The 20929-nt window shown below is 48.5% G+C and overlaps 2 protein-coding genes across 4 annotated transcripts; both read right to left on the bottom strand.

Annotated features, from left to right (window-relative positions):
* Positions 1–3986: 3986 nt before the first annotated feature.
* GLI1 (GLI family zinc finger 1) lies at positions 3987–16576 on the bottom strand. 3 transcript variants are annotated; one of them, XM_072655165.1, is made up of 12 exons: positions 16361–16576; positions 12434–12581; positions 11871–11963; positions 11350–11545; positions 10949–11093; positions 10449–10538; positions 9927–10064; positions 9379–9528; positions 8752–8916; positions 7266–7496; positions 6087–6375; positions 3987–5869 (listed from the first exon to the last, which is right to left on the bottom strand). In XM_072655165.1, the coding sequence occupies exons 2-12, from the start codon at positions 12531–12533 to the stop codon at positions 4170–4172; spliced, it is 3297 nt and encodes a 1098-aa protein (XP_072511266.1). In that variant the 5' UTR covers positions 12534–12581; positions 16361–16576; the 3' UTR covers positions 3987–4169. The 3 variants fall into 3 exon arrangements, with proteins under 3 accessions (XP_072511266.1, XP_072511264.1, XP_072511265.1); XM_072655163.1 differs by having other exon boundaries at positions 16377–16576; XM_072655164.1 differs by lacking the exon at positions 16361–16576 and adding an exon at positions 14310–14624.
* Positions 16577–18341: 1765 nt separating this feature from the next.
* Positions 18342–20424, bottom strand: INHBE (inhibin subunit beta E). The gene is made up of 2 exons (XM_072650413.1): positions 19942–20424; positions 18342–19705 (listed from the first exon to the last, which is right to left on the bottom strand). The coding sequence occupies exons 1-2, from the start codon at positions 20237–20239 to the stop codon at positions 18951–18953; spliced, it is 1053 nt and encodes a 350-aa protein (XP_072506514.1). The 5' UTR covers positions 20240–20424; the 3' UTR covers positions 18342–18950.
* Positions 20425–20929: the final 505 nt, after the last annotated feature.

Below are 20929 nucleotides of genomic sequence, written 5' to 3'. Positions count from 1 at the left end.
AAGAGCCTAGACATCATCTTTCATGAAATTATCAAGGAAAACTGCCCTGATATTCTGGAACCAGAAGATAAAAAATTATTGAAAGAATCCACCAATCACCTCCTGAAAGAGATCCTAAAAGAGAAACTCCTAGGAACATTGTGGCCAAATTCCAGAGTTCCCAGGTCAAGGAGAAAATATTGCAAGCAGCCAGAAAGAAACAATTCAAGTATTGTGGAAATACAATCAGGATAACACAAGATCTAGCAGCTTTTACATTAAGGGATCAAAGGGCATGGAATAGGATATTCCAGAAGTCAAAGGAACAAGGACTAAAACCAAGAATCACTTACCCAGCAAAACTGAGTATAATACTTCAGGGGAAAAAATGGTCTTTCAATGAAATAGAGGACTTTCAAGCATTCTTGATGAAAAGACCAGAGCTGAAAAGAAAATTTGACCTTCAAACACAAGAATCAAGAGAAGCGTGAAAGGGTAAACAGCAAAGAGAAATCATAAGGGACTTACTAAAGTTGAACTGTTTACATTCCTATATGGAAAGACAATATTTGTAACTCTTGAAACTTTTTTCAGTATCTGGGTGGTTGGTGGGAACACACACACACACACACAGAGCACAGGGTGAATTGAATAGGATGGGATCATATCTTTAAAAAATGAAATTAAGGGGTGAGAGAGAAATATATTGGGAGGAGAAAGGGAGAAATGGAATGAGGCAGGTTATCTCTCATAAAAGAGGCAAATAAAAGACTTTTCAGTGGAGGGAAAAAGAGAGGAGGTGAGAGAAAAACATGAAGCTTACTCTCATCACATTCCACTAAAGGAAGGAATAAAATGCACACTCATTTTGGTATGAAAACCTTTCTTACAATATAGGAAAGTGGGGGAGAAGGGGATAAGCAGGGTGGGGGGGATGATGGAAGGGAGGGCAGTGGGAGGAGGAAGTAATTTGAAGTCCACCCTCTTGGGGAGGGACAGGATCAAAAGAGAGAATAGAAGCAATGGGGGGCAGGATAGGATGGAGGGAATTACAGTTAGTCTTACATAACATGACTACTATGGAAATCATTTGCAAAACTACACAGGTATGGCCTATATTGAATTGCCTGCCTTCCCAAAGGGAATGGGTGGGGAGGGAGGGATGGGGAGAAGTTGGAACTCAAAGTTTTAGGAACTGTTGAGTATTGTTCTTGCAACTAGGAAATAGAAATACAGGTAACAGGGTATAGAAAGTTATCTTGCCCTACAGGACAAAAGAGAAGATGGGGATAAGGAAAGAGAGGGATGTTAGAAGAGAGGGAAGATTGGTGATAGGGGCAGTTAGAATGCTCAGCGTTTTGGGGTGGGGGAGGGGAGAAACGGGGAGAAAATTTGGAACCCAAAATTTTGTGGAAATGAATGTTGAAAAGTTAAATAAATAAATTTTTTGAAAAAAAAAATGAAGGGGTGAGAAAAAAGGGATGCACCGGGAGAAGTGGGAAGGAAGAAGTATAATGGGGGAAATTATTTCACAAAAAAAGAGGTACACAAAGAAGAGTTTTCATAGTGAAGGGGAAATGGAGGTGGAAGGCAATATTTGAACCTCACTTTCATTGGAATGGGTTCAAAGAGCGAAGAATGTATATACATGCTCAGTTAGGTATAGAAACCTATCTTATCCAACAAGGAAAGAGAAGAGGAAGGGGATAAAAGAAAGGGAGGGGCAGGGTAGAATGTTAAAGATGGATTAAGGGAGGCAGTGGTCAGAAGCAAAACAGACTTTTGAAAAGAGACAGGTTAAAAAGATAGAGAAAAGGATTAAACAGAGGAAAATGCACAGTAATTATAACTGAAGGTGACTGAAATGAACTCATATGGAAGCAGATAGCAGAATGGATTAGAATCCACCAATATGTTATTTATAAGAGACATACATGAAACAGAAAGACATACAAAGAGAGTTAAAATAATGCACTGGAGTAGAATCTATTATGCTTCAGCTGAAGTAAAAAAGGCAAGAATAACAATCATGATCTGAGACAAAGCAAAAACAAAAATTGACCTAATTAAATAGATAATCAGGAAAACTGCATTTTATTGAAAGGTACTATAGACAATGAATAATGTCAAAATTTTTTAGAGCTAGTTTCTCTGATAAAAGCCTCATTTCTCAAATATATAGGGAAGTGAGTCAAATGTATAAAATAAGAGCTATTCCCCAAATGAGAAATGGTGAAAAGATATGAACATATATTTTTCAGAAAAAGAAATCAAAGTTTATGGTCATATGAAAAAATGTTCTAAATCACTATCCCTTAGAGAAAGGCACATTAAAATAACTCTGAGGTACCACCTCACATATAAATAACAAATTAGGTACACTAATGAACTATTGGTGGAACTGAGAACTGGTGGTGCAATCATTACGAACAATTTGGAATTGTGGCCAAAAGACTATAATACTGAGCATATCCTTTAACCCAGCAATACTGCTATTGGTCTGTACACTAAAGAGATCAAAGAAAAAGGAACAAGGCCAATGTGTTAAAAAAAAAAAAAAACATTTACAGCAGCTCTTTTTGTGGTGTCAAAGAATCAGAAATTGAGAGGATACCCATCAATTGGAGAATGGTTTAACAAATTCTGATATATTGTTTTGGTGTAGTACTACTGTGCTATAAGAAATGACAAGGGGGGTGGTCTCAAAAAACATAGCAAGACCTTTATGAACTAATGCAAAGTGAAATGAGAAGAACCTGGAGATCATCGTACACAGTAACATCAATATTGTAATGATATTAACTTTGAAAGACTGATCAATACAATGAGATAGGATAATTCCAAAGAACTCAAGGTGAAAGATACTTCCAGAAAGAGAACTGGTAAACTCTGAGTGCAAATTGAAGTACAATTTTCTCACTTTATTTTTCTTGCCTTTTTGTGATATGCCTTTTATGAATGTTTTGCATGACTTAATATATATACATATATTTACACACACACACACACACACACACACACACATATATATATATATATAAAATTGATTTCATATTGCTTGCCTTCTCAGTGGATGGGGGGAGGAACAAGAGAGAGAGAGAGAGAATTTGGAACTCAAAATTTTTAAAAATGTTAAAAAATAAATAAACAGTTTTAAAAAAAAAAGAAAAGAAAAAGGTCAGGACAAGTGGAAACATCACTCCTTCTCCCATCTCTTGTCTTCCATAGGTATCACTCTGACACTCCGCTACTCAATGGTTCTCTATTGCCTCTTTGCAATCTTGTTCCAACCCATCTTTCTAGACTGACCACTACTTCCTACTACTAGAAGACTACTACTTCCCCTAATTCCTTCCCTCTTCCAGCCAGACTGGCCTTTTTGACTCTTCTCCATATTCAACATTCCATCTTCTATGTCTACATCTCTCTCTCTCTCTCTCTCTCTCTCTGTATATATATACTGTGCCCCATATCTTTTTCCCCACAGACTCCTAGAATCCCTGATTTCCTTCCAAGCCCAGCTCAAATACCTCCTACAGGAAGTCTTTCCATATCTTTCTCCCCCAACCTATTCCCATCCTCCACTTTCCTGGAGCCATTTTTTCAGTGTGTCTATGTGTTTAAACTACCTGCTTTGCATTAAACTTGTGTTTTACTTTTTTTTTTTTTTGCTTTCAACTTGCATACATTTAGTGCTTATCTGTATAGGTATTGTTTTTCCCCTAGTCCTCCCTCACTCAAAACAAAGTCAAGTGCAAGTCATGTCATCATTTGTCTGATGACATGGTCTTCTTTGGCAATGAAGGACAACCACAATTGTTTCTCCCTTGTAAAATGGAAGCACCTTCAGAGTAAGGATTCTTCCTCTTTTTCTTGTAACCCCCAGTACCTAGCATGGTGCCTGCTACGTAACAAGTGCATCATAAATGCTTGCTAAATTGAATTGAATTCTCCATCTCCGTTGAATTGCTCCTCCTCTCCCCTACAACAACACTAGATGACAAGAATCCTTAGGCAGTTTCTTTATTGTCAGGAAATTGTATCATTATTAAATTCAAGGAGAATCCTCCCTAACATATATACAAACTTTGTACAGTCTTCCAGCCCAGTACCCTGTACTGAGATCTTCTCATAGAAAAGAAATGTAGCCTCCAAGTCACCTATAACACCCTTTTACAAATTAAGGCCTCTTAGGCAGTAGAATTGAGGAACTGGGTCTCTCCAGGTAAGGACCCCAATAATACACTCATGTTACCCACTGTCATGTTGGGGAGCACAGAGGAAGGTGGTGGGTGGGGGCTACTACCCTCAGGATGGGGAGATAAATGGTTTAGACCCTCAGTCTCATCCAGAATAGCCACAAAATCCAGTTGTGTGTTGTCCAGGTCAAGGGAGTCCAGAGGGTTACACAGCTGCCCTTCTGGAGGAGGGCATAAGGTGGGACCTCCATCTAATCCCCCTACCTCTGGGTGACCACAGCTGGGGTTACTGCTCCCTGCCTTCAGGGATCCATAGCAAGTAGGCAGAGGAGGCAGAAATCGAGGTGGTACTGCCTTCTGGGGACTTCTCTCTCCTGCCACCCCAAAATTCCCTTGACATGGTGAGAGGGTAGGATATGCTCCTGATTTGTGAGGGAGCAAGGTGGGAGTCAAAGTGGAAGTGTACATAGTCACTGAGTTCTTGCCATGATCTGAACTAACTTGGGGCCTCCCGAGAAATTTGGGGCTCCAATAAGGAACATCCTGGTCTGAGGTGTCTTCTTTCCTTCCACTCTCCCATAGAAGTGCCTGTTGAGATTGCACATAGCTACAGACAAGCTGAGTCTTGAGTTGCCCTGTGGAGCTGGGAGAGGTAACAAACTCAGGGCCAGTCAGGGACTCCGAAGAATTAGGGGTTGCTTGGGCATAGGAGGATGACTGGGGGTAGTTTGAGAGTGGAAGCTGAGGAAATGAGGAATGTGAGAGTGAGAGACCTCGAGCAGGGTGAACATTGAGGCAGGGTGCCAATCCTGGGGGAGCAGTGTCCATCAGGCACTCCTGCTCGGGCTTGACATGAACTTGTCCAAAAGGCCCAAGCTGAGGGCACTGATTATACTCCCCTCCACTACCTACTGTGGCCTTGGGGGCTGGGTAGAGCCTCATCGGGGAGGTGAACTCACCCCATGTTCCTGGAGCAGGGTTGGTATAGGGCACGGATTGAGGGCAAGAACTGGAACCGTAATCATCAGGGGGGCCCAGACCCCTGGGTCCATAAGACTCAGATGTCATGCCCTCAAGTGCCCCATAACCTAGGGGGTCAGCTGGGGAGAAGTCCACATAGTGGTCTAAGCCACTGTTCATCAGAGGATCTCCATTCTCTGGTTCCTCATTCATCCCCAGAGTTTCCATGACAACATTCTCAGTAATGCTAGGAGGTCTAGGGGAGTAGACTGAGGAGGATTGGTGGGGTTCAAAGTTACGTCCCACTCCAGCCCCAGAGGCTAGGGTGTGGACACAGCCCAAGCTCTTGAACCGCTGTACTCTGGCTGGAGGGGCTGGCCCAGCAGATCGAGCAGGATCACTGGCTCTCCGAGTAATCCCTGCACCAGGGCCATAACCAGGATATTCAGCACCAATCCTCCATGAAGGTCCTGGGGGCCCCCCTACCCTCTCCAAAGTAGGCATTGAGGAGAGTGATGCACTGTCCCCTCTGGATGTGCCATATCGAGAGTGGAGCAGGTAGTGCTGGGCAGGAGAAAGGCCTTGGCGGGGCACAGGATGCTCTGGGGGTGATGCAGGAGGAAAAGGGGAGGAGCGGCGGCTGATAGTATAGGCAGTACTGATGCTGCTAGAGTTACTGCCTCTGTAGTCAGTAGAGCATGGGGGCCCCAGGTGACCAGACATAGCAGGGCCTAGAGTGGAAGAGAAAAAAGATTGGGAAAATAAAAGGATATCCCACATCTCCCTTTGCCTGACAGCCCCAAAGTCTTCCCTTGCTAATCCTAACCAGAAACCTTGTTCTGAATTCTGGGAAACCTTTCCTGGCCCACCCCAAACAACCTCCTCCCCAAGAATCAGAAGGGACCTCTCTCCCCATCCAAATTTCCTCCCTCACACCAGGGATCTCACCAGTGCCTGTCAGACTGGGCAGTTTAAGGCCACGAGATGCTGACCGGAGTTGATCCAACCTCAGATTCTCTAGCCGTCGAAGGGTCGATAGGCTGGGAGGTCCAGGTTCTGAACCCCCAGCCCCCCCAGACCCACTGGCCCCTGGGCCTTCATCCAGGCTATACAGGTCTTCAGTGCTGCCCCCCAGTGTGCCAGCCATATCCACACCACTATCTGTGTTGGTCACACTACCTAGTGGGGAATGATCACTGCTACAAGACGACTGCGCTCCTGGACTTGGCTGTGGCTTCTGAAGGGAACACAAGAGGTATAGCGTCACTGTCTATTCCCTCTTCCTCCTCTTATTTATACAAATCTGTCCCCTCTGCTAAGAGAGACATAGGAAGTCCTGTGTCCACTTCTAGGACAGCATCTAGGAATCTTGAGAACAGGATGGGGGAAAACCTAGGATACTGAGATAGCTGGAAGAAATGCTCATCTAGTCAGAACTCCTAAATGCTGGAGTAGGAGGTGGAGTTGAGTCTGAAAGGGAGGCTCTGAAGAAAAAATATCTCTAAACTCTAACATCCATATCTATCTCTAGGAGAGGAGGAACAAGGGAGAAGATAAAAGTCTGAAATTCCATCTGGAGGGGAGGAAGAAAAACAAATAAAAACCTTCCTAGTGACTTGCTGTTGTGATTTGGTTGTGTTGGACTCTTCATGACCCTATTTGGGGTGTTCTTGGCAAAGGTACTGGAGAGGTTTGCCATTTCCTTCTCCAGCTCATTTTACAGATGAGGAAACTGAGACAAACAGGGTTAAATGTTCTGCCCAAGGTCACTACACAAATATCTGAAGCCACATTGGAACTCAGATCTTCCTGACTCCAGGCCTGAAGCTTTATCCACTGTACCAATTCACTGCCCCAAACGACTAGGCATAAACAAAAAATTGTAGATCTCTGGATTTGGAGAAAAAAGGTCAATCTCATCTCTCACTTGGACATTTTCACTTCTTAATATCGGGGTGGGGGGTGGAATGGAGACTATATATAGCAAAAATGAGTAGAAATAAATTGGGTAATACTCATGCATACATATGGTTGGGTAGGAGACTATGAGAGGAAAGGGATGCCAGTAATGATTCCTGTCTCAGAGGATCCTGGCTAAGAAACAGAGGAACAACTGAAGTGGCTCACCAGGGCAGCATCAGGCACCGTCAATTTGCCCTCATCCCGACTGGGGCCCCCGTCTCTCTCCCTTTTGAGATCTAAGCTTGGAAGGGCCAGGACCCGGGGTGGGGGACCATCTCCTCGGTGCCTCTTGGTCACATGGGCATCCGGGCCATGCACTGTCTTGACGTGTTTTCGGAGGGAGCTGGGATCTGTGTAGCGTTTGGTGCAGCCAGGTAGTTTACAAACATATGGCTTCTGGGGGATTGAAGAATAAGGAACAAGAATCATGATAAGAGTAGACTAAAAATATGGTATAATAACAAGAGGAACATTGATGGAGGACGAGGTGGAAAATACACAGACAGATGAAGGAAACCTGGAGGAATGCAGTTCTTGTCAGGAATCAAGTTGGGGGACACACAGGCACAGGAAAATAATGAAGAAATACATAGATCAACGTAAGAAATCATAGGAGACAAGGAAGAATGGATGATCATGGAGAAGACATACTGAGTTTATAGGAGCAAAAGGGGAGAGGAGAGACAAGGGGAAGATAGATATTAGGAGGGCAGGAAAACCGTCTGATGTTTAATCATTTCAGTCATGTACTACTGTTTGTGACTCCATTTGGGGTTATCTTGGCAATGATTTTGGAGTTGTTTGCCATTTCCTTCTCCAGCTCATTTTACAGATGAGGAAACTGAGGCAAACAGGGTCACACAGCTAGTAAGTGTCTGAGGCCACATTTGAACTCTGAAAGATGAATCTTCCTGACTCCAGGCCTGGCACTCTATCCACTGAGCCACCAAGCTGCCCAGAAAAATCGCAGGGTGGCATAGTTTGATCAGAGCAAAGAAGGGACATGAGAAAATATGGGTGTTGAGTTAAGGGGTCGCAAAACACAGAGGAGGCATGTGGGAGGTGGAGGGTGACAGAAAAAGAAGTATAGGGCTTGATTTCTGGGCCTGCCCCATTTTAACTACTGCCTCAAGTTACCCGTCCCCTATGTCACGAGATGGTGGTTGGAGTGGCACAATAGTCTTTGCTGGCAAGATGAGGGTGACATCTCTAACCAATGCAAAGCTACAATATCTGAAGAATCTGAGGAAACTAAAAAAGAGCATGAAAGTTTCCCTAGGGTAGGGGGGGCCTCTGGGGAGGGTCTTGTTACTGTGCTTAGTTTTTTGACTTTGTGGCCTGCAAGGGGGTGATAGTAACAATTATCATTGTGGGCCATATTCCTGCATGGGGAGAACAGCTGATGTATGTAGTGCTTTTGCCAAGTATGTTTGCTTGGGTGAGGGGGAGGATTGGGAAGGTTTCTCTGTGTTGCGTGTGACTGTGTGTCATGGGGAAGGGGTTCTCTAAATTAGGGAGTGAGGAGATGCCCTAGTATTGGGCTGAGGGGGTACCATAGCCCCAGTGAGCGACCTAAATAAGAAAATTCTCTAAGTTAAGTGTGTTTGTGTTTGAAGAGTTTCTCCAGGGTTGGGATTTAGTAGGGTCTCACCTCACTGGAATGGGTCCGGTTCTGGTGTTTGGCCCGGTCACTGGCATTGCTGAAGGCCTTACTGCAGCCTTCATGCTCGCACATGTATGGCTTCTCACCCGTGTGGGAACGAAGGTGGGTCTTCAAGTTCTCAAGCCTTGAATAGGACTTCCGGCACCCCTCAAACTGAGGGGGATATAAAGAGTCAGAGGATACTGTCAAACTGGGGGGACAGAGAGACTCTTAAACTAGGGACACATAAGGAAGCCCTTCCAAGTGGAACATGGATCAGAAAGCATTTTTTAAAATGAGAGAAGATGATGGGGGAATTGAGGGAGTCCACAAAGTTGGGAATGTGTGGTGGCAAGAGGTAGGGAGGAAATATGGGACTAAGGGGATGGTCTCTAGGTCTGAATAGACATGACTATCAAGAAAAAAGTGCCTCTTGCTCAAGTCTTTCAGAGTGGGAGTTCTGGAGGATATATGGTTTTGAAGGTAGTCTTGTGGGTGGGATTGTTGAAAGGGGTCAAGGTTCTCATCCTATACTTCTTTGACCTTTCCTCCATGTGTGGGGCTGGAAAGCCTTGGATAAGGGTATAACCTGAATTGTGGCTTGCTTCACAGGTATGGGCAGCAGTGACATCTCACCGTGCATTTATGGGGTTTTTCCCCCGTATGTCTTCGCATGTGAACCACCAGCATATACTGTGCCTTAAATGGCCTCTGCTCTCGGGAGCATCCTCCCCAGTGACAGACAAATTCCTTTCTCTCACCATGGATGTGCTCACTATTGATGTGCTGCGGATGGAGGCAGGATAAGTTTCAAGGGAGAAATAAGAGGAATAGGAACTTCCTCCCTCCTTGAGAACCAAGTTCAGATCTTCTCCAAAACTCCCTCTCCCAAAAACCCCCTACCCTCAGAGGCACCACTCTCACTTCTCATGGTGAAGGGCTGTGAGAAGTCCAGCTGGAGGGAAATCATGCTATACTTCTCAGATTTCTACTCCCTTAATAGTCTCATCAATATTTAGGTCATGCTTCTCTTGTCTGCCCTTCTCACCCCACCCTTAAACCCTTTTTCTGGACCAAAAATAACTGGTCCCTGACACCTTCTACCATTTGCACCACTCCCTCTCCCATAAGCCTCTACAGGCCAAACCACCTGAACACTCTTGTCTCCCCAAATCACTACTCACATGCACCAGCTGCTCCTGTGATTCAAATTCAAGGTTGCAGCCATTCCAGCGGCAATCAGTCTCATACACACATTCAGGCTCTGGCTTTTCCTCTTTCTCTAGTTCTTCCCTCCCATCCAACAATCCCAAGAGAGCATCCTGGAGCAAGGGAGGCAAAGGCTATACCACTCCTAAGTCTTCTTGCTTGAGTCCCCAGCACTTCCCTCCACTCTCTCCCCCTTAAATTGCACAACAATAAATGTAGAATTATGGAATCACAGAACTTTGAAGTGGAAGGCACCTTCATAATTATCTAGGCGAAAGCCTTCATTTGACAAATGAGGAAATGGAAGGACCAGAGAGATGTGATTTGTCCAGGTCACACAACCAGGGACAGAGCTGGGAACTGGTCTTCTGATTCCAAGTCCAGGATCCTTCTTACTGTACCATCAACCTCATTGTCCCAGATGCAGGGCAAAGGTTATGGGGGTGGAGGAGATGCGTGTTCACTCCAATGACACGTCATTTCTCCTCCCCCTTTACCTGGGTGCCAGTGGAGTTGGGACTCGACACATTGCCTTCAGATGGTTCCTCAGTACGTTTGCTGACCAGCATGCTCAGTTCAGATTTCAGCTTCCCAGTTGAGGAAAAAATAGCAAGAATGAGACCAGTCCATGAGGAAAGCCTCCTCTCTCTTTCCCAGAGCCTGTTAACCTCTCCCCCCAAATACCCAATAACCAACTTGGGGTTATCCATGTGGTCATCCTCCTTCTCTCATGTACTTTTTCCCAATGGGAAGTGGTGGTGGTGGGAAAAGAGGCTGAGGTAGAGTAAGGGTTCACAGACACAACTAGGGGCATCTCATTCACTTCCCAAGAACAGTGACTTCAAGACTCCATACTTCACTTATCCCCTTCTGGACTAAAACCATTTGTCTTTCTCTTTCTTTCTTTTCACCTTCTTACTGTGCTCTTCTGAAGGAGGGGTGTAGGGTGAGGGAGGGTGAGTTGGAGCAGACAGAGGAATCTGATGAAGGCTCTTACCTGATAGTTCTGGAGGGGGCCCCGGGATTGGAGAGGTGGCCTCAGCCTGCCCTGAGTGGGGTCATGAGGGCCACAGGGTGGGGCCATGAAGGATGGAGTAGACCTTTTTTGGTGATTCATCGGGGGTGGGAATCCCAGAGATGGGCTGTGGAAGGGGGAGGGGGTTAGGGTTAAGATCTCAGGACATTGCTAGGGAGTTCTGAGGGGCTGTTTGGAGGGGTTTCTGGGAGTCTTAGGGAAGGATAAGAAAGTTGGAAGGGTATTTGTGGGAGTGTTGAGGGAGTTGCAGAATGCCTTTGGAATGGTTAGAAACAGAATCTTGGGAGGGAAGGGTTTGGCAATTTTTGGTGGGAATCTTAATGAATATTTTGAGGGGCCCCTTGCCCCAGAGCTGCCTGCACCTGATGGTGCCGATGGAGAGGTGCCCATAGGACCCCCCTGGGGGGGCACAGCTTGAGTTGATGAAAGCAACAAGGGAGCTGGGTGAAGTTCGAATGACGGTCTGCAGGTCCAGGCTGGCGTCTGACAGTGGTGAGATGGATAGTGCCCTCTTCTTGGTCAGCTTGACTGCATTCCGGGTTGGGGGAAAGATCGGGGCTGGGGCAAGGGACATCGAGGGGGGGATGGGTATAGCAGAGTGGGTTGAGGTGGGGTTTGGGGTATCTTCCCCTGTCCCCAACCCAAGGGTCTCAACTATTTAGAAAAATTACCCACTGACCCTACTCTGACCCTCCAACCCCTCCCCCACTTTTGACCTCCTGATTCCATCTTTAACCCAAACATCCCATTTGTGATCTCCTGAAACCATCTCTGACCCCTGCTGATCCACCCTCATCAGATCAGGACTTTAGCCCTCTTGTTCTCTCCTGGCACTGGGGTGGGTGAGTTTGTCCTTGAGGGAAGAACATGCCTCAGGCCTCACCCTCAGTACTGCTGGTGATCTCTCGACTTGGCCCATAGCTGTGGGGACTGGACATGAAGTTGGTTTGGTGGCAGAAGGAAAGGCCAGTCAATCCTGGAGAAGAGTGCCAGGTGAGAGGATAGAGGTGGTGAACCCGCTCATACGTCTCCCCACCCAAAAATTTTCATTTCTCCAGGATAAAAACCTCCCTTAATACCATATAACACCTTCCACCTATTGAGTGCTTAATAAATGCCTTATTCATTCATTGATATATTTGAGCATGCGTAGCAGTTTTCAACAAGCTTCCACAACATCTTATTTCACCATCACAACAACCTTGTGAGGCAGTTAGGGTAAATATTGTTCCTATTTGATAGCTGAAGAGACTGAAGTTAAGAGAAGCAAAGAGAGTAGCCCAGGGCACAGAGCTAGTGTCTCTACAACCAAAATTTAAGCTTACTATGTACCCTCACAGGTAGGAAAATAGAGGCCTGGGGTTGCAGCAGCTTCAACTCAGATCTCTGGGTCTGGATTGGGCGTGTTTTCCAACTTGCTATAGACCTAAGGTGGTTTGCACTGACCTTCAGTGCCCATGCGCTGGGCACCCTGACTAGGGAGGGATGGTAGACAGCAAGACTCTCCATAGCTACTGATGGCAGAAGGGGTAATAGAGTTGAACATGGTGCCTCAGGTGAAGAGCAGGTGAAGGAAAACTGAGGAGAGGGAGACCTGCAAGACATAAAGAAGGAAGCGTAACCAGATGTCCCTAGTAAGTACAGGGCTCTGGGCAAACTACACAGTGTGACCACTTTGCCAAAAGAGAATCTTTGCCAGTAAAAATAAGGACTATATAAAAACTAAGAATGTATGTGAAAGATATAACTGACAATTATATAGCACTTTGCTAAATTATTTCATTTGGCACTAAAGATTCTATGTGGTAGGTATTCTTAGAACTATTTTATTGTTAAGAAAATTGAGGCATAATTAGGAGACTTGCCCAAGGTCACACAGGAAGAGTCAGAGATAGGATTAAAATCCGATTCTCTTCAGCAAGCTATCCACTGTCCCACATTGCTTCTAACTAGGAAAGGCAGAATGCAGAAATGAAGAACACATAAGCACGTGTGGAAGCCAGTTACCACAGTCCCATTCACTTTCCCAAACTGATGAGATAAGGGGCATGAGGGTGGTGGAGTGGACAGAGTCCTGATTCTCAGTCAGGAAGACTCGAATTCAAATCCTGTGTCATATACTTACTCGAGCTGTCCCCTTGGGCAAATCTCCTAGCCTCAGTTTCCCCATTTGAAAACGTGAAAAGAATAGCACCTAACTCACAGGGTTGTTGTGAGGTTCAAATGAGATGAAATAAAGCTTATAGTGCTATAAAAATGTGATTATTGTTTATACACACACACACACACACACACACATAATTGTTCTTAGCACCACATGAAGAAGTCACGCGCTTGCCTGCTTTCTCAGACACTAGCGGCGATAGGGTAAAATGGGGGGTACGAAACTGGATGATTTCCTCGATTTCCTCTCTAGGATCCCCTAGAGATTTCTTTCCCAAATTAGCCTCTCCTTGGTCCCCTGCTGAGCAGAATGCAGTAGCGCTAGTGTTCAGCAGAGGGAGCCTTCGCAACAGTCCCGGAGACAGGCTGTTTGTTGGTCCACAGTGAGAGGCGAAGCTGCTCCCCCTTTCCTTCCCTACCGCCTCTGGGGTGGTGGGAGGGAGTGGGACAGAGAAGACAGTCCCAGGGGAGTCAGACACAGCCGGGAGGCAGCGGTGAAGGAAAAAGGGGAGGAGCCACAGGCGTTTTTGCTTAGGTAGTGTGCTGCCTGCCTGGGAGAAATGGAGAAGATGCCTTTTACACCCCCATCCTCCAAACCTTCATCTTGTGGGTTTGAGAGAAGAGAGGAGAAGGGATAAGAGAGATAAAGAGATAAAAGAGAAGGACAAGGAGAAGGAGAGACAGAGGCGAGGGAGGGAGCAAAAGAGAGGGAGAAAGAGAGAGACAGAGACGGGGAGAGGGAGAAAGAGACAAGAGACAGAGAGATATATTGAGAACCCATTTTCCTCGCCTGCTCCACTCACAGCTTCGGTTCACTTTGAAATCCACTCCACGTTTCTCAGACTCCCGGGGAATGAGGGTGGGGTGTGGTAGGGTGGGAAGGGGAGCTAGAGGCGTCGCGGTGGGTGATCCTGGGATGTTAGGATTTAGGCTGAGGGAGGGGGAAGATGAGGCGGGGAGCAAGAACCCCATAACTCAGCCCTGGACCCCCTCCATCCATTACGGACCATGACCCCTCCCTTGCCAGCCCCAATTCTGCTTACAAGACCCCCCACTTGACCCTGGCATTCAGTCGAAGTGGGTGGTGGGCACAGCTGGCTGGCAGCTGGATGGGGTGGGGTAGGGGGCTCTTTTCCTGACTCCTCCCCCTGTGACTCACCCGGTTGAAGGAAGCAGTTTCACAGCTCCTCCCTCCCCCGGCACCCCATCCCTCCAGACTGTAGACAGCAGCCCTCCCTGCCAAAACTGTATCCCGTCCATTCTGTTGTCATTCCTCTTTCGGTGCCCTCTGCCTGGGACTGGAAGCCATGTGGAGATGGAGAGTACCTCTCCCTTCACCCTTGGGGTATCCCTCTTCACATGGGTGTAGGGAAGAGTTCCCCAACTTTTTTAACTTCAGCAAAGTTTGCCTGGACGAAGAAGGGTCGGGGCACTTATTGGTTCCTGAGCTTCGGATCCCCACTCCCTTGATGTCCCTAATTTCCCACCCCCTTCCCTCAACCCTTGGGAGTAAGCACCGCCCCCTCCTCCGGACCCGCCTTCCCAGAGCTTCAGTCCCTCCTCGGCCCACCCAAGTTGAGGCCGCCCGACTCTGGCTGCAGACGGCTCCGCTCCCTCCTGCCCCCCCCCCCCCCCCCCGAGATCCCAGCCAAGCAGGCTGGGAGGGGGTTGGGGAGGAGGAAAGGGAGGGCGTTGAGGGGCGGGGCGCATTCCACCCTCCTCGCAGCTCCTCCGCCAGAAACCAGGCAGCGAGCCCCTGGTTGCAGTGGGGGTGTCTAAATATAGAAGCCGGGGGTCCGGTGGCAAGTGGAAAATCTCGTCAGCTGGAAGGGGTGATATGGGGACCTCACTCAGAAAGGAGAGGGAACAGGAAACTCCTAAAATTCTAGGAAAAGGAAGATGGGAGGAATAACTGTAGGAGTGGGATCAAATATGGGGGAGCAGGGAATCCCAAGCTCCTCGGTATCCCGGGTTGGTGTCCTAAGGGTTAAGCCCTCCCCCCCCGGGAACCCCCAAGTGACGTAAGGGGCGGGGCTTGGCATCCTGGCGGGGATGCCGGACCGTAAGGTAGCGTTGGTGGGGGGCGCCGAGTCCCACCTCTTGGAGAAAACCACCCGCCGCCTCTCCCCACCCACACAGGAAAATTGCCCCTGGGCCCGTTCTTCAGCTAAAGAGTACTGACCCTGGGGCCTATGCTCCACATTCCACTGTAGAGACCCCAGTCCATCCGCCCCCCAAAACCCTAGTTTCGCTTCCTTCCAGCCCCCTACGGGGCCCTCTGTCCCCCCTTCCCTAATCCGGACCAAGGAGCCAGCTGCGTGCTGAAAGATTGTTTCGGGGTCATGGGACCTGAAAGAGGCTGCAGGGCAGGCAGGGTGGTCTGGGTAGAAGGAGGGGGCTTTATATTCCCCAGGCCCTCTTTGGGCGGGGAACTGGACGGAAAGGATGAGGAATAGGTCCAAGTCCAGCCCCACAGGGGTCTCCCCGGTTTATCTTCAGCGCCCTGGTGGTCCTGAGGTCAGAGGGTAGAGGGAGAGTTTCCCCGGAGATCCTCTCTCCCCTTCCCCGACCCCTCCCCACCTCCACACTTTGAAACCCAGGAGTTCCTTTGGGAATAACGAGGGATCAAGGTCACCAGAGGTCTGGGGCCTAAACCAGACATTAGGAGCTAAAGGGACAACCCCACTGTTCTAGCTGCCCAATCCAGGAGACATTACCTCCACCCCAAACCAAACAGAAAAATTCATGTCTCATAAACAGACTGGGGTACAAACTCAGACAAACTCTTCCTCTTTTCACATATCCCCAACCCCTGCAGTTCTGGGGTTACGAGGAACCAAGACACTGCCCTCAGATTCAGTCGGATTCAGGGTACCGAGACACCTGAGACTCCTTTCCACCTCTATTCCTTCCACCTAAGATCCCTCCATCCCTATCAAATGAATGATATGAATTATTTCTAATATATGCGGACAAGAGACAAAGAGACAGAGTGATGACTGAAACAGAAAGGGACAGAAGCGGAGGAAGACAGAAGAGCCACAAACTTTCTCATCTCTCCACACCAGACAGCTCCCCCCACACTTTGCCCTGTTCCCGAGATTTCTATCACGGCGTGGGTGGTTTGAGGTGAGAGTGTCGGGGAATCCCTCTTAAACCAGTGCCCCTCTCCTTAATCCCCTCCCTCATGGCTCCCAGGTGGTCCCTGACCTGGCGGCCTTCTCACCTCCATCGGGGCTCGGGACGCGGGATGCGCAGTCCAGGGCTGGAGTCGGGGCTGGGGGGTGTGCAGTGGGGAGCTGGGGGGGTGGAGGGGGGACGGGCAGGGCCACAGCGGCGCAGCCTCAGTGCCGCCCCCGCCCCCCCAACCCGGCCCCCCCGCCCCGCCTGCCGGGCCGGGAGCCTGGACCACCCGCAAGACTCGCAAACTTTTTTTCTTTTTTGCAAAAACTTTTTTTCCTTCTAGCGCTGTTGGCGCGCTGTCCCACTCACTCCTCCCCTCCCTTCTCATTACCCTCCCTCGTGCAGTTGTGGTGAAGTAGGCTTGGGGGCTACAGGAAGGAAAGAGGGGGATGTCAAACTTGCACCCCTGGACTCCTGGAATCCTCCCCTCTTTAAGAGGTACCCTATCTCCTAACCCTCAACTAAGGCTCTGGGACTGAGCACGCTGTCCTGGGCTAGCGGAAAATCCCGGCCTGGATCTCCGGGATCGTCTGTCAGTGACAGAGATGGGCCGGAGACAGAAAAACCAAGTTGAGAGTTAGAGGAAGAAAGACTATACAGTCCCAATTGGAGAAAACTTGTGGGAATGTGGGGAGGAGGGGCTCTTAAGCAAAACTAGATCTCAGTTCTCTGCCCTGGTGTGACTACCACCCTCACCTGGCCATGCAGGAGCTGGATGGGGTAAAGGACCCCGAGGACTGGGGTAGCAAAAATGCAAGACAAGGACTTGAGTGTGTTAAAAACCATGGAAGAGGAAAAGCAGACAGAGGCTGTGGGACCGTGGGGATGGGAGACTGAAAGGCAGCAGTAAACGAGAGAGACAGAGGGAAGCTGGAAGCTTTGGGGGTCCGTGGTCGGGGCTGGGAAGGCCCGGTTTGGGTATATTTAACCCTAGCACGGCTGTTCTTCAACCCTCCCGCCCTGCTTCTCCTGTGTCCATAGGTTTTGGAGATGTCAGCCATCCTGCGGTTGTACCTTTCCCCTCCCCATTCTTCGCTGCTCCTTGCTCCCTCTGCTGGCCCCCCTGATGAACATCACCTTCTCTTAGATTGAACCTGTCTAAAGGCAGAGATGGTACGATTATGGTGGTAGTGGGGACCTTGGGAGGGAGGGACAGTGAAAGAAGTTCTCTGTACTCCCCAACGCCAGTATTGTGGGAGCCAAAGGTGTATGAGTATACCAAGAAAAAGTGAGAGATGGGGACATAAATGGATACATGGACTCGGGAAAAGCAGTCAGAAATAAGTAAAGGGTTCTGTGTATTGGAAGGAAGACTGCCCTTGTCCCCTGTCCCTCAATGTCCTGATGCCATGGTGACAGGATGCAGGGGAAAGGTCAGCTATTTCAGTCTCTGATGTGTAATGGGGGAGGGGAGAAGAGTGATTTGTGAGGGGGGGTTTTAAGGGGAGGGAAACAAGGTCATGACCAGGAAACTGGAGAATGCCCCTTTCTAATTATTTTGCCCAGTTCTCTTATCCTCCTCAAGTCACCATTCTCCTCCCTTCCTTGTATTTTGGAACATCCTCCAAAGTACTTCTGGGGGAGTGGAGAGGAAGGGTCAGTGGATCAACGGTTTGTTTGGGGGAATAACATAAGAACAAAGGTAGAGCTAGTGAGAAGTTGGGGGCATGTTGTGTTAACACTGAGTTGTTAACATGAGTTATGTTAACATGAGATGTTAAATTACTAGGGAACAAGAGGAGATGAGGAGCCAGGGGTAAGATCTTCCACCTCCCTCCCCCACTTGGCATCGACCAAATGTCCAGCCACTTCCAGAGGGTCAGGGACATAGATCAGCCTGGTCCAACTGATAGTCACTTGGTACAAAGAAACCCGCACGTGGTTCTTTTCCAGACACATCCACATGTCCTTGCCCTGTGGAGCATTTTACCATTAGAACACACTCCCCCTCCACATCCCAGTCCTCGAGTTTTCCCCTAAACCCTGTATCAAGACACACACCTGTGACTTTTTTCTTTTCATTTTTATTAGGAAAATATAAATATGTGTTCATCTCCCCAGCAGGACCTCACCTCTGGCAAAACTAGAGGGTGTTCCTTTATGGGGCTCATCAGCTTCTCCAAGCTCCTATCTAAGTTCATCCCATATTCTCCCTGGGCCCATCTCCCTCTTAGCAGTTCCCACAAAGCACCAACCCCTTTTCTAGCATGTACCTCCACCATACCACACTCTCCCATGCCCTATTTACCCCACCCTCTCATCGATTTGCCAGGAAGTTCTATCTCTCTTAGAAGGCACTGAGCAACTTTTCTGACCCCTCCCTCCCCACCCCTTAACCATCTCTTCTATGGAGTGTTCAGAGTAGGAATCCTCTTCTAATAAGAACCAAGCAGAGGAATGCCCTACCCATCTCCCCATTCTCCAACCAGTCTGAAACTGGACTCTAAAGTCCCAGGTTGGACTCATCAGGATTTGCCCATGGGGCCGCACTGCCAGGTCACCTGGGGAGGGGATGTCAGGAATTCAACCGCCTCAGCCATTGACCTGCTGACCCCTTTCTTCAGTGGACCAACACTATTCACACTCTCTCTAGCTCTGAATCCTTTGAACCTCCTTGCTAGCTGCAGCCACAGGCTTCCACTACCATATCAGGTACATCGGTCTTCACTACATTACCACTTTGGTCAAGATAGAGGAGGGAGAGTGGCCGACGGGCTGTGGGAACACAGCAAGAAGGGCCAGATGGCCAGGGACTATTTGCTTTGAGAAGGTTGAAGACAGCAGAATGGAAAGAAGCAGTAATGCCTGGGCTGCCAGCCAGGTGAGGCGGGCACTGTCCACTACAATAATTTAGCTGGTACCCCTCAGGCTTCAAGATCCAATCTTTCCAGCCCAATTCCTGGAAGTCTACATAGTGGTCCCGCTTGCAGCATAGAAGGCTCCCAGGTTCACATGTGGGGGCCCTCCTCTTGGCCCGGTCCCCCCCAGGTGCTCTGGCTTGGGTCCTAATCACCAGGAAGGGTTGATGGTGTCCAGCTGTATCCAGAAGTAAGTGTCTGGCAGCTGTGGTATTGCCTACATGAGGCCTGCAGACCAGCTTGAATTTCAGAACACCAGAGCCAGTGCCCTCCAGTGCCCAAGAAGGCAGGGTAAGGGCATTCCATCCTGGAGTGGTCTTTCCATGCTCAGCCAGCAGGGTTTGACTTCCCTGGACCCCTTTCTCCAAACCCCACTGGAAGATTTGTATGGAGGGGGTACCAGCTAGGGTGGAATGCAGATGCAGCCAAAGACGGATGTGGTATGGACGTAGGTGCAAAGGAGTGGAGAGGTTGAAGTTGAGGATAGATCCACAGGCTGGAGTGGAGGAAGAGCCTATGGAAAAATAGTGGTGGTTCATGAATAATGTGAGAGGCCTAGGTCTTTGGGTGGAAGTTCTTGTCAAATCCTGACAGATTCCTTTTTTTCTATACTAACTTAAGAGATAAAGTCCTCAGAACATCAGCTTCCAACCCCACCTCTCCCACCACATCCCTCTTTTGGCTGTATTCTTCTTGTCTCTGTCTCTCTTTGGGTCTTTCCCTGATTTGCTTTTCCTCTCTTTCACCCACCTGTTTCTGCTGCAAAACTGATGGTCTCCAGCTGGTTCATCTGAGCCATCTTCTTAGACTGTAGTCTCCTTAAGGCTCTGGCCAGGACTGCAGGGTGGGGAGGATGGGGTATGCTTGGACGGCTGGTCAGTTGTAGCCCCTCTAAGATCTGTTGCTTGGCCAGCTCCAGAACTAGAGCCCTCTCTTCCTGTGGTTTTAGTGTGGGTAACCCACATGATGGGCACCGAGGTCCTGATCTCTGAGCCCCTGCTAGTGCCCATAGCAGTACCAGTAGGAGCCAGGCATCTGGGTACCCCATTCTCCCTGTGTCTATCCTAGGGAAACCTACCCCCTGCAGAAAGGAGAGTCAGATGTCTCCTATTCTTGTACCCTGGAAACAAACAAAAAAAAACCCCAAAACAAAAATCTGACTGATGAAAAGTGGGGTATTCAGAGTTGTCTGCCTGGTCGATCCACTCAGCTTACTGACCCAGGGCCTCTTTTGAGCTGGTAGCCTGGGGCTCTCCCACCTAGTGGTCAATGGGCAGACCCACCTTCTGAGCACCAGGATTGGCCAGTTCTTCTGTCAATCAGGTCCCTAGTGGGGGGGGAGTGGAGGATCCCCCACCCTTTCCAGAGCTCATGTTTCACCAATCTGGCTGCGGTGACAGGCTTGGGGAAGGGGTATGTGGGGGTGGGGTGGGGGGAGACGTGGACAGGAATGATGCAAGAAAGAGGATGATTTCACAGACTCCGATCCCAGGGTCCAGGGGAGAGGAAGGGGGAGGGTGATGTGAGCCATGTGAGCCAGGTAAAGGAGCGAAGGCCCCTATATACAGTCGTCTCCAATGTCTTCCACTTTGAGCTTTCCCAGTTTCCTCTACAGCAGTTTAACTTAACAGAGAGTAGACTATTGAGACTTCAGTGTCTCCTACTTTGAGGGGCCTGTCCAAAAAGGGAATCCAGGATTCCATCTCCCAAACATTGAACCTGAAGGCTGGAAGTTCAG

The sequence above is a fragment of the Notamacropus eugenii genome, chromosome 3 (assembly GCF_028372415.1).
Source record: "Notamacropus eugenii isolate mMacEug1 chromosome 3, mMacEug1.pri_v2, whole genome shotgun sequence".
NCBI classification, from domain to species: domain Eukaryota; kingdom Metazoa; phylum Chordata; class Mammalia; order Diprotodontia; family Macropodidae; genus Notamacropus; species Notamacropus eugenii.
The sequence above is the reverse complement of the archived record's forward strand: the minus strand, read 5'-3'. Positions and strand labels throughout refer to the sequence as shown.

Excerpts from the sequence above, each read along its gene's own strand:
- GLI1 (XM_072655165.1), bottom strand. The coding sequence starts at position 12,533 with ATGTTCAACTCTATTACCCCTTCTGCCATCAGTAGCTATGGAGAGTCT. Across the intron at positions 10,539-10,948 it reads GCCCCCTCCAGAACTATCAG|CTGAAATCTGAACTGAGCAT; the intron begins GTAAGAGCCTTC and ends TCAACTGGGAAG. Across the intron at positions 6,376-7,265 it reads CGGTGCCTGATGCTGCCCTG|AAGCCACAGCCAAGTCCAGG; the intron begins GTGAGCCACTTC and ends TGTTCCCTTCAG.
- INHBE (XM_072650413.1), bottom strand. The coding sequence starts at position 20,239 with ATGGGGTACCCAGATGCCTGGCTCCTACTGGTACTGCTATGGGCACTA. Across the intron at positions 19,706-19,941 it reads CAGTTTTGCAGCAGAAACAG|GCTCTTCCTCCACTCCAGCC; the intron begins GTGGGTGAAAGA and ends ATTTTTCCATAG.